Source organism: Ylistrum balloti, unplaced genomic scaffold, assembly GCF_031769215.1.
Source record: "Ylistrum balloti isolate Yb309-2 unplaced genomic scaffold, AGI_CSIRO_Ybal_v1 Utg370108, whole genome shotgun sequence".
NCBI classification, from domain to species: Eukaryota; Metazoa; Mollusca; class Bivalvia; order Pectinida; family Pectinidae; genus Ylistrum; species Ylistrum balloti.
Window position 1 is genome coordinate 187,577 of NW_026782131.1, and position 15,401 is coordinate 202,977.

Below are 15,401 nucleotides of genomic sequence, written 5' to 3' on the forward strand. Positions count from 1 at the left end.
ACTTCCCAGGGCAGTGTAACTAAGGTGACATCCCAGGACAGTATAACTTAGGTAACGCCCCAGGGCAGTGTAACTAAGGTGACATCCCAGGGCAGTGTAACTAAGGTGACATCCCAGCACAATATTATCAAGATAAAGCCTCACTACAGAACTACTACTTTATAACAATGCCCCTGCACAGATTTACCAAAAATAGCAAACAAATAGATGTTTTGTAGGCAATACTTCAGCATGTTCTACATCAAAGAATGAAATTCTTTACTTTAGGCATTGTCTGATAAAGGTTTTGTTGTCAGCAGTGTCACAGCTGTGTATTCCTTTAAACAGCTAATGAGGTATGCTAGTATGATGATTTCACCTACAAGGAATAAGAGGAGAAGGCCTTACTAGAATGAATTACAAAATGTTAACCACAAAACAATAATAAGATAGTAGTATAGTTTTGTCATTTTGAAACACCTATACATGTTATTTACACAAAATTAATATTAGCATCATTATTGCTCTTTGTATTCTTGTAAAAAGAGAGCAGAGCATTAATGAAGAACTTCTGCATACATTGTAACATTTAGGTTTAAAATACCATTTGCCAAGAAAAGACTGAAAGGTAATATTTAGATATGAAGCTATGATAAATTTCGTGTACAAATATTAAAAATGCTGTAAACATATTTTGATAACTCTTGTTGGCCTTGATGGATGTAAGATAGAGTCGGATAGGATAAAAAAAAGAACAGCAAGTGGAAGCCTGGGCATTAGTGACTTCATCCAACCTTTGCCATCTAGTTGAAGGGCTTATTAGTTGTGGAATGTAAATTAAGTTCAGTGATTGAGGAAATGTGGCCATATTTATACAAGTATATGTGGTATTTAGTACCATTGAACTCTTAAATGTCATTGGTCAAAAAGGTTATAGGTTATATCATGGTTTATGTAAAGGTATTCATTGGACAAAATCAAAGTCAAAGGTCAGGTATCTGCTTTATGAAGGAAACAACATCATCAACATCTCTGCCTAACTTTACACAAAACATTCCAACTTACCTAAAGCAAATACTTCATTATCTCAAAAGTTCTCAATGGTCTCCCTGAGTTCAAGTTAACAGGGTATGACTGTAAGTTAATTTTGACATGGTTGCATGTCTCTGACATTTATTTTATATTTAATTGGATTTTCTTCAGTCACCTCCTAGATTTCAACAATTTAAGCTTAATATAGCATCATAGTTGAGTCTGAGGAGGAGGATAAAATTGTATGATATAGTTAATTGACTCTATTTTGGAAGGTGCTATTCACTTGTGTGTCTGTGCAGTCTGTGTGTACAAAATGTGTATACTTCTATGCTTTTTTTCCACAACAGTGATATAAACCAGGGAATATTTACTGTATCCCCATTGCTTTTGTAGAATGTCAACATGGCTTACTATTAATATTTCTGTAGTAAATGAGACAGTCCTTATGACTTCAAATAATAGTTACCAAACAATGGTCTGATATTTCTGGAGGACATCCTTCCTGATTGTTAGATTATACGTCTGTTCCATGTATCAGTTTCTTTTGGGGGTCAATCATTCCTAAGGTCGAAGATGTCAATAATTTGAATTGGATATCAGTGTTTTTTGCTGATGGTAGCAGAATTGTTGTTCTGTTTGTGGTCAGCAGCGTTACTTTATGTAGAAATTACTAATGATTCATCTCAGACAATTGGTCTTGTTTACCTTATTTAGCCAGAATAGGTAGTCAGATGCTGTGTGAATGATGTGGTCAGTAACTTATGTTACACTAGTGGAGACAAAGAAGATAAATCACTTACCAATCAAAGTGTCAGACATTTTTCTGACATCATGGGAAAGTGAATGGGATGCGTCTCCCACGTCTCGCTGTATGTTCTATACACACATAACATTAATTATGTATTATATAATGTGGGATTTCAATATGTGCTGATATTAACAAATTAGTGATGATAGCATTGATCCAAACTTTGGAGTTATTACACAGGGAAAAGCCTGTCTAGCATCCAACAAATGGCCACTTAATGTCCACTCTGAGGTCACTTCAGGGTCACTCTAAATGCTGAACTTGTCATGTGAGAGTGTATTTGTCTAGCTTTCAACAGTCTCAATGTTCTATTGGAATCTATAACAGACCCTTGACCTGGTGCTGAGCTGGTCCCCAGGGTTCCCCCCAATCACTTTAGAATTTGAGTGATTTGTTATGTATACAGCTACAAAATGACCACAGCATGCACTCCAAGCGGTCAATGTAATGATTACATGATAATCATTGTTTTTTATTGTGTCCGTCTTTCTGGAGGTCAATGACCGTCACTGTGTGATGTAACACAGGAGGTTATTTCAGGTATCCCGGTGCTTTGTCGATAACCTTTAATGTTATCAGCCTGTGAAAAGCTAATGGCATTTGTTAGTGAAAGGGTCATTACACTTGTTTTAGGAGACACAGCGTAGTTACCAACAACCTGGAAATAATTAATGTATCTTCTCACCTGGGCTTCCTTATGGACCAATCATGGACGTACAAAACTTTAATCAAAGTGCTGACTTTACTCCTACATCTCTAGGTTTTATTAACATATCTATTATATTGAAAATTAGTCAAATTTTTTATCAGAAATACATCAATATTTAAAGTAATAAAATCTCTTCACTATTGCTCTTTGTACAATTTTCTACACTTGATTTTGTTACATTGTGAGCTGCAGGATTTCAAATATATCGGCCATTGTTGATTACCTTAAAATTTGAACAAGACGGTATGGTAGAATATTTCTCCTTAACAGATTTCTGCAAATATTTATATTCTTTCAGACCTGCATTTAATTTAAAACCATTCATATTTTTATGCCTTCAGAATAAACGTAGAATAGATTTGCTATGGCCCTATATATGACATGTCAATTAAACATTCAGACACATCAAGAGAGAGGGTGATATTTGTTAGAAGATGTTAAAAATAAATATTTCCAAAAATCTAATTTATATCCCCAAGCACAAGAAAAAACCACAGAAACATCAGTCCTGTTGAAGTGCATACCAGCAGATCTTTGGGTACATGGGTCATGTATGTGTTATGTATTTTCGACTTTTGAAGATCAGGTCATGTTCACCTTGTTGAGCAACAAGTAACTGTCCAGCCTCCAGTCTTTCATTACTTATAATACATTTCTTCTATCATATAGTGATACTTGGATGTGGGAGTAGATTTTCCAAAATTTATTCACAATTGTAAACCGTTGTGATACATGTTCACTTGAGGTCAATATCTATTTTCCAGTAGAAGTCCGTCTTTGTAACTGCTTTTCAATGTTTGTTTACCCTTGGGACAGATTGAAGGTCAAACCCTGGGATGATTGTCCTCTTGAGTTATTCCCCTTTAGGATCAATTAATGACATCTTTGGTGTGATGTTTAGAGTAAGGCTGCAGCATAATGCTTGTTTTGGGTTGGTTTAATTAATCGCCATCGGAGTTGATGTGCTGTAGTGTTTCGTAATTGTGTTCCTTTTTCAAAATGAATACAATTTGAGAGTGAAGTGTTATGTAACAAATTGATATGCTCACATCTGCTGTTTTCTTGACAAGCAGATGAAACATGAGAAAAAGGGAGAGTGTGTTTTATTCAAATATTGAAATTCAGTTTAGTCCATCCCTAAGTCATGACAGACCAAAATAATTTTGTCCATTCCTGAGCTATGATGACTCAAAACAGTTTTGTGAATCCCTGAGCCATTACAACCCAAAGCATTTTTGTGCACCCCTGAGATAAGACATCCCTAGACAGTTAATCCATCCCTGACAGCCATAACATTTTTTCCATCCTTGAGCAACAACAACCCAATACAGCTATGCCCGTCCCTGAGCCATGACAACCCAGTACTACTTTGACCATCCTTGAGCCATGAAACCCAAAACATATTTGTGTTTCCCAGAGTCATGACAATCCTCTAAAGATTTGTCTATCCCTGATCCATAGGAACCATGTACAGTTTTGTCCATCCCTGATCCATAGGAACCATGTACAGTTTTGTCCATCCCTGATCCATAGGAACCATGTACAGTTTTGTCCATCCCTGATCCATAGGAACCATGTACAGTTTTGTCCATCCCTGATCCATAGGAATCATATACAGTTTTGTCCATCCCTGATCCATAGGAACCAAGAACAGTTTTGTCCATCCCTGATCCATAGGAACCATGTACAGTTTTGTCCATCCCTGATCCATAGGAACCATGTACAGTTTTGTCCATCCCTGATCCATAGGAACCATATACAGTTTTGTCTATCCCTGAGCTTTGGCAACTTAGTATAGCTTTGTCCATCCTTGATTCATGGCAACAACCCCAAAACAGTTTTGACCATCCCCAAACCATGGTAACCAAAACAACTTTGTGCATCCATGAGCTATGGCAACCCAAAACAACTTTGTCCATCCATGAGCTATGGCATCCCAAAACAGTTTTGTCCATCCATGAGCCATGGCAACCCAAAACAACTTTGTCCATCCATGAGCTATGGCATCCCAAAACAGTTTTGTCCATCCATGAGCCATGGCAACCCAAAACAACTTTGTCCATTCCTGAATCATGAAAACAGGAAACAGGTTTTTTCATTCCTAACCCATGACAACCCTAAACAGTTGTGTCCAACCCTGAGCCATAACAATCCTGAATATCTAAATAAGTCAATCTATATGGATCTATGTTGATCCTTACATTGATTTGGACTCAAAATACCTATTTTCTTCTGCTAAATGTGTAAATGAATTAATCTTAAAAAAGAAGCAAAACTATTGAACAGAATATACTTTATCTGACTAAAAGGTTGAACCCCTATCTATTATGGATTTACTTTTAAGCTCATTATTCTTAAGATCAATATGGCTTGCTTAAGGGTACAATTGTTAGTTGATCTTTAGATTAGCTACATATAGATACAATTTAAGCTCAGTGGATTGTGGGGGAGGGACAACATCATCTTCTGAGAAGTACCACTTGTCATTATGGCTACAAAATTTTCAATTTGAAGAGAAGTAGGGCTAATATAGTCAACCCTTTGTTGGTGAAGTTGCATTGTTTTTTTAATGCGATGGAAAAGAGTTTGATATACTGTTTATCATATGGTTAGTTTAAGAGTTACACATAAGAGTTACACATAATGACATAACAGGAAAACAACATGATAAGTTTAAGCTTTCTATCTTAAAATCACCACTTCATAACATTGTCATTATAGAAAATTTAATTCAAGTTTAACCAGTGGAATACTGTTTGGCTATCTTTATCACAGTGTTGTCAAGGAAATTCTTCTTCTAACGAAAAAAATGAAAAGGGTAGATAAAAGAGATGCTCTAATAAGAAAGACATGTCAGCATTTAAAACACATGATTACTATTTTGATAGTTGGATTCTTATGCTGATGTTTTCATTTGTGAAAAACACACTTTAAAGAACAGTTTAAAAATCATATTGTGACTCACAGCTGTATAATATGCTCTAACTTTATCTCTGTGGTTTTTAATAATTTATCTCAAGTTTGTAGAATAATCTAGAAAATTCTTTGGTTATTGTTATGTTTGGTCCTCATGAAAAGCATATAATCAATAATTGTTTGGCTGAGTGAATTTTACATAAGCTGTTATGTCTTGCAAAAAATTCACAATATGTTAAAATTGCAGTTAGTTTGTAATTCTTCAACTTTAAATATATGATGTCTTTTCCCCTGTTTTTGCTGTAGTAAATAAGGGTCCTTGCCTTAAATTTGATTGGTCTGTTACTATTGTTCTTTTCCCAGGGTGGCCTCACAACAAACTTCTAGAAAAGACTTTATACCTACAAGTGATAGATTATGACCGCTTTAGTAGAGACGACCCTATTGGAGAGACATACCTCCCTCTGAACGAAGTCGACCTCTCTCAGTCACCCATGATGTGGAGGTTTCTACAGCCTTGTAAAGACAGCAGGGTAAGTGATGGGCATAACAAGGGAGGTAAGTCAGGGACATGGCTGGAAATGTGAGTCAAAAGTCATAACTTGGCCATGACAAGAGAAGTTAGTGAAGGAAGTGGCAGGAGATGTGGGCAGGGGATGTGGGTCAGGGAAATAACTTTGGCACAAAAAGGGAGGTTATTCAGAGATAAGGCAGGGGATGTGGGTCAGGGATAAAACTTTGCTACGACAAGGGAGATAAGTCTCTGATGTGGCAGAATAGGTGAATCAGGGACATAAGAATACAATAAAGGAAGTTGAATTCAGAGACATGACAAGGGAGTTAGTTAGGGGCATAAAAAGGGAAATGGAAACAGCTATGAATCAGAAGCATGGCAAACGAAGTACATAACAAGGTCACAACAAGGGAGATAAATCAGTGATATAACAGGCAAGGCAAGTCAGGGACATGACATAAGGGTGGGATTTTAGACAAAGAGGGTAAGTTAGGGATGTGTCAGGGTGGATGTTTCATAATTGTTAGAGATATATTACTTGGTGGTCAATTCAGGAGAATGGCACACTAATAGATAACTTTTCTGATGTAAAGGAAATTAAAGTTATGGTCATGACAAGGAAGGTAAGTCAGAAATGTGACAAGAGGGGTTATGTCTAGGCATTTAAATTTCTTGGAAGAAATCAGAAGTTACTTATGGACAAAGCAAGCTTAGATAAAACAAAAAGAGTGTCAAGTTAAGGTTTATGTGTAAGAAAGGGAGGTATGATAAGGGCTAATCAGGGAAGTATAATACAAATGATTTTCTAAAAGTGCAGTCCAGACATGTAAAACATACAGGATAACACAGCAGTTGTTAACATATGTTATCTTCTGAAACATTTGGACTTCTTTCAAGTGTCCAATCAAATAAAGATTGCTTTGTCATGTGTTTACACCAACAACACTATCCACTTTAGACAGACCTGTGCTTAGAGAGACTTGTCACGTTTAGTTTTAGCCTCTTCCTGTTTCATTCGTATTTCCAACATGCACAACATTTCCTGTGTAAATTTTGATTTGTCTATTGGCTATAATGTAACATGGAGTGTGGATTGAGTGCCATCTACTTCTAAAACCATTAGCACAGAGATATTGCATTCAGATCAAATTCATGACCCCTGAAATGAATTTATGTAGGAATAGCACTTTATATTATTGTTTAATCTTAGAAATGTAAATTTGATGATGAAATAGGACATAGGGATTGTAGTTATCAGATATTTATTTTGTAACAATAGTTACTGGGGCCACTGTTCAAATACATTGGTATCACTCTATGATAAATGTAAGTGTTCCACCACTGGTATCACTTTCTGATTAATGTAAGTGTTCCACCACTGGTATCACTCTATGATAAATGTAAGTGTTCCACCACTGGTATCACTTTCTGATTAATGTAAGTGTTCCACCACTGGTATCACTCTATGATAAATGTAAGTGTTCCACCACTGGTATCACTCTCTGATAAATGTAAGTGTTCCACCACTGGTATCACTCTATGATAAATGTTAGTGTTCCACCACTGGTATCACTCTATGATAAACGTTAGTGTTCCACCACTGGTATCACTCTGTGATAAATGTAAGTGTTCCACCACTGGTATCACTCTCTGATAAATGTAAGTGTTCCACCACTGGTATCACTCTATGATAAATGTAAGTGTTCCACCACTGGTATCACTCTCTGATAAACGTTAGTGTTCCACCACTGGTATCACTCTATGATAAACGTTAGTGTTCCACCACTGGTATCACTTTCTGATAAATGTTATTACATTCTCTTAACATCAAAAGTGATTTCTTCTTAATTCTAAAGTTTTCTATGACTAACATAATTGCACAATAGAAATAGATATACTAAACAACTAGAAACATAATCTTATACAGACTTAAGGAAGCGATGAAACCTTGGGAAAGTTGTAATAATTTAACCTCTTTCCAATTTTTCACTGAATATAGTTGCAAGTAAAATTGAGGTTATTTGCTGCCTGTTAATTTGATGCCTGAAATGTATTGTTACAGGGAAAACTTGGGGAAATCCTTTTATCCCTATGTTACCAGCCTGCTGTTGGTCGCCTCACTGTGATAGTCATGAAAGCAAAGGACCTCAAAGCCAAAGACATTACTGGTGCATCAGGTAAGTTAAGGAATCTAGGCGCCATCATTAAAATGATTTACTGATATACAGGAAACTATGTTATCCAGTATATATATATATGAATATCTGAACATATCAGACCAAGCTGAAGACTGAATTATGGAAATGCTATTTGTTATTTATCAGAAGTTATGAGTATCATAGAAGTATGAACTTCAGCAAAGTTGTAGGGGGAGATAAATACAGATAGCAGACATAATTGCACAATAGAAATGATATACTAAACAACTAGAAACATAATCTTATACAGACTTAAGGAAGCGATGAAACCTTGGGAAAGTTGTAATAATTTTACCTCTTTCCAATTTTTCACTGAATATAGTTGCAAGGCTGAAATGTATTGTTACAGGGAAAACTTGGGGAAATCCTTTTATCCCTATGTTACCAGCCTGCTGTTGGTCGCCTCAGTATCACTGATATACTACATTTTGAAGGCAGCCAAGTAGTTGAGAAAGAAAAAGTGAAAATTAGACAGAACATTTTTTCCGGGGATTCATGATTATTCAAAGTCTAAAAGCAAGGTAGAATAGCCAATTTAAAGAGTAAGTTTTTTATAAACATTCTGTTAATTGGTGTTTCAAACCTAAAGCATACAAATGTGCTAGCATGTTTGTGTTTTGATGTTTACCAACCTAGAACTTTTGAATAATTGTTCGCATGTTATTTGGAACTACAGCTGGCTGAATGGTACATTAGTAACTAAATGAAATTGAACTTTTCAAACTGAGAGATGATTAAATTTTTAGTCTGAATAAAAATACAGAATAAAAAAGAGCCAAAGTACATGGAGTGTGCTTACGTGACAGTAAAAAAAAAAACATGCAGCCATATTAAAAAGGATGTAACCACGGCGACAGTAATTCCCTGTTTAATAAAGACAACATTGGTGGTGATGAGAAAGGTGTCCTACCTCCTGCCTGATGGTCCTTATATTTATTAGTGTTCCTTCATTAGGGCCTTCAGTTTTCCTTTAGGCTAAATCTTCAGTTGACAGATTTGCTGATGTTGCCTATCTTGTATAAGTCTGCTGAGCTATATGAAAGAGTGGAATCTCTTTTGTGATATGAAGTATCACTCCTACAGTTTATGTGATAAATAAATTCAGTTTTTATTGTTATTGTGTGCCTGGAATAATGTTGGTGTGATTTAGGCACTTGTTGTTGATTATATGTGTTGTTGTTTCTGTTGTACTGACCCATAGTTTTTCAGTCGTACCATCGGTCTTACGTGCCATCAATTTCTGATATAAAATCTGGTCCTCCAGACTGGTGACGATGTTTGTTAATCAACGGTCTACCGGGCCTTGTAACACATCAGTTTAGATGGCTGTTTGAGATTTTCCAATGTTTAGTGATACATTTAGTGGTTTTATGTCTAGGAATCTGTAAAAATAGAAAATAAATGTGACAGTCCAGAAAATATACTGGCACAAAAACCAGTTTGTCTGATTGGTGTGGTAGATATCCTCAGAATTTGTTAGTTTTTTCTTAGGAATACATCATTATAATTTTCAATAAAGTGAATAACATAATAGTGTAAAAGAATATCTTCAATTAAGTTTCTTTGATAAATTTATGAAATTTCCATCTCTAATGTAAATATTGTGTTAGATTTGAAATTAGATACTATAAACATACTTAATCTGGAGCAGTCTAAGTGTAGTACCTAATCATTTTTTAGCAAATCAGCCCATTGATAAATTCACAGATCCTTCATTTTTTTTGTAAAACCGGCATATAGAAACCACTATTAGCACCAAAAGAAGGTTAACACTGAAATATGTATGTTTAGTATATAACTTGGAACAAATTTACTCTCAGTGTCTAAGGGCCATCTACTGTTATAATTACATTTGTTCTGTAGATCTGATTTGTACAATAAACATGCTTTTATCAACTCATCAGCAGTATGGGTTCCAAGAATGATGGCACTCATCCCGAGTGAGTGAGTTGTATGTCGCTTGTATCTAAATCTAAAATGAATATTCTGTATGATGATGCAATATCACTTGTTGATGTGCAATTAAGAACAATACAACAGTGTTCTTAGGTGTTCATACTTGCCTTACATCAAATTTTTGGCATGATCCTCACTCTGTTTCACCTTCTCTGTTAACATCTTGTGGTGACATTTTTTTTCACGTTTTTAAAAGTTATAAATCAGACGTCATGTAAACATTTGACGTAATTGTCCTCAGAAAGTTTTCTAGGGATGTTTTACCAACAACAACAAATACCTCAGTAGCTTTTTGACTGTCTGAAATTCTGTGATACACATATGTATGTCTGCTTAATCACTATAATATGGTTCATATTGTACTAAGTACTAAGTTCTGAAGTGAGCATTGTTAACAAACACCTGAGTGATGCTGACAGTACTATAAATAGTAATGAAGAAGCATTAGTAACAAGTGTCTTACTGATGCTGACAGTACTATAAATAGTAATGAAAAAGCATTAGTAACAAACATCTGACTGATGCTGACAATACTATAAATAGTTATGAAGAAGCATTAGTAACAAACATCTGACTGATGCTGACAATACTATAAATAGTAATGAAAAAGCATTAGTAACAAACATCTGACTGATGCTTACAATACTATAAATAATTATGAAGGAGCATTAGTAACAAGTCTGACAGATGCTGATAGTACTTTACATAATAATGAAGGTGCACAAAAACTAATAAATATGTAGGAAATTTGATCACCAACAATGTTGACATTAATCTTTCATACTACATAAAGATTGAAATATCTTTGGTAACTTATTGCAATGTGTAGTGAAACTGGAAGCCATGTTGTTTAACCACTGATTTTCTTTGGTTGGACCAAATCAACCATGCTGACACCATCTACATAGCTAAGGCAGTGATGTGTATCAGTATGTATAGACCACATATGATAAATTAGCAGTCATCAAAAGTAAATAGTTAGTGACCAAACTTGCCCTCATAGTAAATAAGGCAGAGGAGCCTGTTGTTCATTACAGTAGTGCATGTTAGTTTCTTATTGAGTTGTTTGTGATATTTTACTTTTACCCAGTAGATTTGGAAATAAATAGGGTCAAAATTTTGCTGACTTATGAAAACCTCTCATATTGAAGTTTATGAGAAAGAAAATAGAACTGACATATGGTTCATGAATTTTCAAAGGACGCCCCAGATCTGTGACAAAATAGTTATAATAAAAAAAAATGGTGAAAAAACTGTTGACACAGACAGCATTGGGTAATGATAAAACATCCTGCAACTTTTGTGATTATTCACCATAACCCAGAGGGGCAGTAGACAGACTAGCGAGTGGATTAGGTACACAAGTCTGATTCTATTTACATTGTTACATAAAAAATACACAGATCAAAAGCCCCATCAACAATCACTCTTCTGCCTAATCTATGTAACTTCAAATTAATTAACTGTTGTACCTATAGCTGTCTTTGCTTGTCCAGTAAGTATCATAGGGATATTTGTACACAGCTCTGTATCAAAATATCACTTATTTCTGTAATTTGTTATATTGAGACGGTTGGAGCAAAGCTTACCTAAACATCACTTATCACAGTCACCTTTATCAACTACACTACATCCTTTCTATGTCATAGTATTTTCCTGAGTCCTAATGTGTTACTAAGGCTTTGCATTAATATCTGCCTTTTGACTTAGATTCAAATCAAAGTCTTATCTGATTTTTAGTCACATGTCAATTCCATGACTTTTTTCATGTTGTTGGCCCTAGTTATTTCCTACAGGCATTTCCTATTGGCTTACAACTGATAGTTTGAGGCGAGGGAATTTGAAATATGCATCATTTTACAGTGTATATATGCTTTAATGATGGAAATAAAGAGAAAAGATGTTAATTATCATATATCAAACCCTAGTTTGTATTAGTTTTGACTCAGATCATTGGTAGTGTTACAGTACAGTCGATCTTGGAGGTTCATCCAGGCAAAATTCCTTCAAAAATCCTGTGACATACTTCTGACATGCCAGAATTATTTAATATGGCTTTATAGAATAAAAGGATGCTTTAGCGTGCTTGACATGTAATATTACAATTTTAGTCAGCAAATAAGTTAAGTTGTATTGATAAAAACTAGCAGTTGTTAGAACTAACACAAGGTAGCAAGAAAACATTTCAAAATATTGCTAGCTTGAAAGGCAGCTATGGAACACCAGTTTTTATCAAACTCATCTTTTTTTTTATAAAATAAAGGGAAAAAATGTTGTGAAACAACTGTACATATCCTTTGTTTTCCCTATTGCTCCTTAACCAATATATACATACAATCCTTTATATTGATTTTGTTTTATTTTAATGTTTTCTGACATTTCATAGGATTTTTCAGAAACAAGAAATGCAGTTCAGGTACTTGTTTTGATTTTGGTTTTAAAATGATTTTGTTTTGCATGCAAAATTATGGGTTGTGTTTTATTTGATTTTTCAGTGTTATTTAGAACCCTGTTTTCCAATGATTCCCAGAAACACTCCTCTTCAGATTGGCCTTAATGTGTAGGTGAGGGTGTAAATAATGTGACCTTCATTGTCATTGAGATTACTGTCAAACCTGTAGTTTAGAAAAAAAAATGGCTTTCCCTCTTCAACCTTTATTGACCTTGATTGCAAAGTCGTTCTGGTTTCTAAAAAAGCTTTGAACTTCAGGATAACTTTAAAGACCTAACAGCTTTCTGTTAACAGTACTAAGATATGATTGTTATTTTATTTGTTTATCCATCAATGTGCCACACCTTCGTTTCCAGACAACACCTGTAATTTTTTTGGGACAGGAATATCTATATTGGTAAGCTGATTAATTAGTAGGTAGTAATTAATTCTTCAATCAAGTTGTATTGGAGGTCAGTATATTGTCAAAGGAAATATAAACGTCTTCGAAAAAGGATTTTTCTGTTTCAAGAAAGGACCCTTTTTGAGTAGAGGCTCAGAAGTCATGTGATCAGTATAAGTGAAATATAGATATGTAGAAATTATCCTTTCTGCTGAGCATGTCTAAGAAGAACGCTTTAGAATCAGAATTCTGGTGGATGGATATTAACTTACATTTTCTTGAAACAGGAATGGAACATATGTACAGGTGTTTCTGAAACATTGTATGGGCTATTATACAGAACTTCAAACTCGAGCCGTTCAATGATCACCGAAAGATATATTGTGAGTAGAGATTGCCCCACATTCTGGTGTATAGCATTTCATGACCACGACCTTCCTGCAATGAAGGACAACAGTTTCATTCCTCCTACACCTACTGGACTTTAGTGGTGTTAGAAGATTTTAGCAAGTCTTTTTTCTACTTTGACTGTAGATGACCTTGGCATCACTACAAAGGATATATTGTAGAGATTTTTGTCTTCTAAAAGTCTTTCTAAAGTTTTCTTCCATCTGTTTGGTTTTTTTTTAACTTGGACTGATTTTACGAAACCTGTTTGAAATGTCAGCACTCAAGGTAAAAGGTACCATCAAATGAGAATATAGAACATCCATTTTTAGCTCTGCAGTGAGTGGTCGACCAGAAAAGCTTATTTGATGGATGTCATCCCCCATCTCTCTGTCTGCCTGAAAATGATATCTTTCTATCACTACCCTGATGAAAAGGATGATGATTCAGAGACAGGACATTGAGCAGTGAGTAAGAAATGGTTGCTTGTTGGTAGGAGATTAAAAATGTCTACCACAGCAGACATCTTGTTATCACTACCTCTCCTGAATTGAAAAAATATACGAAGACAAGACTGCCAATTTTAAGCTGGGTAATTTATACCACAGAAGGTCCTTAAGTAGTGTCACCAGTTTGAAACTCAAGCAGTATTCAGGATGGCTGTCATGGTGACTGTAAAAAAAGTTTTCCTGTCACTACTTCACCAGAACAGAAAGTTGTATTGAGCTAGAACTTCCAGCAATGGTGTGTGTGTATAGGCTACTGATAGCCATAAATCAAATCAAGATTGATGTAATAAGTGTTGCATTAGGAACTCCTCATCTAGGAACACTCACATTAAAAAATTGTAGCAATTTAAAGTACGAATATTTGAGAAGATAGCAGGAATGAATAAGATGAGAAATTCTAAGGGTGCCTTAACAAGGACCTCATCACAGATAATAGTACACTTGTCGCTTCCACACAAAAATCTGTCAATGCTTACGGTCAGAATGAAATAGAAATAATCAGGAAACATATGTGCACTAGAAGTCCAATTGTTACATTATCTACCCAACAGAAAATGGTCGGAATTTTTTTTAAGTTGATTTCCTCTTCATGATTATGTCTCCATTAAACGTTCTCTTTGATCTGTTATCTTCTTCCCACTCAGAAACACAGTTCAGTGGTTTGTCTGTAATGTTCAGTGTTCACCTTTAAAGACCTCTTATATCAACATGGACACCTGTGTACGTACCTTAGGTTAATACATTTTTATGGCAGTCTCCAATGTATAATGCTACATTGCGATAGCACTAGATTTGGTTATGGAGATCTAATCACTGGCTTTGATTTTTTGTGGACGTTTATCAGAGTTTTCACATGCTATCTCTAGCAGGATTCATGTCTAAATGATAAGATGGGAAAATCTTCTTCTTATCAAAATCTCACATAAATGGCGGCATTAGCGAAGTAGAAACCGTCTTGAAAATAGTAACCAACAGGGATATCATTTAGTATAGAAGTCATGTGAGAGTATAGTTGGTTACCTTGCTAGTCTGAACATGTGGGAACTGTAGCCAGCAGGGGTAGGGCATCCCCCTACCTCCCATAGAACAAGAGGTCACTACTGTTACAGGTTTAGTGTAGGGTTGGAGATGACTGGTAGCCTTACTAGTTCCAGCAAGTAGGAATTTCTCTTTAAGTTATTTCATGATGTAGATGACAAGAGTTTGTTAAGGGATTGCTGCCGTTATGATAGACGATGGTAAAGAACCGGATATTACAGGTCAAGTTAGAAGAATTTTCGGTTAGCTAGTGACAGGGCATCTCCTCTTAACAGTGAGAAGTTACTGATTGGAGCCCCAGCAAGAAGTAGGATATCTTTTCATTCTTCCATCATAAAAGAATATGAGTTCAGCTATCATATATAAAATCTAGAGCCTGAACCAAAATAGTACATGCTGTGTACCGGGGGGTATATCAAAATCTCTTCCACAGGCTTCTACCTGTGACCACCTGTAAGTAGACTTAACATCTGAATACACAATAATAGGTAGATGAGGTAATTATGTTTGTCTCTTGG

The 15,401-nt window shown here is 35.3% G+C and overlaps 1 protein-coding gene across 1 annotated transcript in view; it reads left to right on the forward strand.

The window, feature by feature from the left end:
- LOC132550164 (synaptotagmin-7-like) overlaps positions 1 to 15,401 on the forward strand; it is a 65,410-nt gene that overhangs the window by 35,653 nt on the left and 14,356 nt on the right. The window contains exons 4-5 of the mRNA XM_060214181.1: positions 5,811 to 5,980; positions 8,024 to 8,138. Of these exons, the coding sequence (XP_060070164.1) occupies positions 5,811 to 5,980; positions 8,024 to 8,138 (285 nt within the window). The remainder of the gene's footprint in view (positions 1 to 5,810; positions 5,981 to 8,023; positions 8,139 to 15,401) is intronic.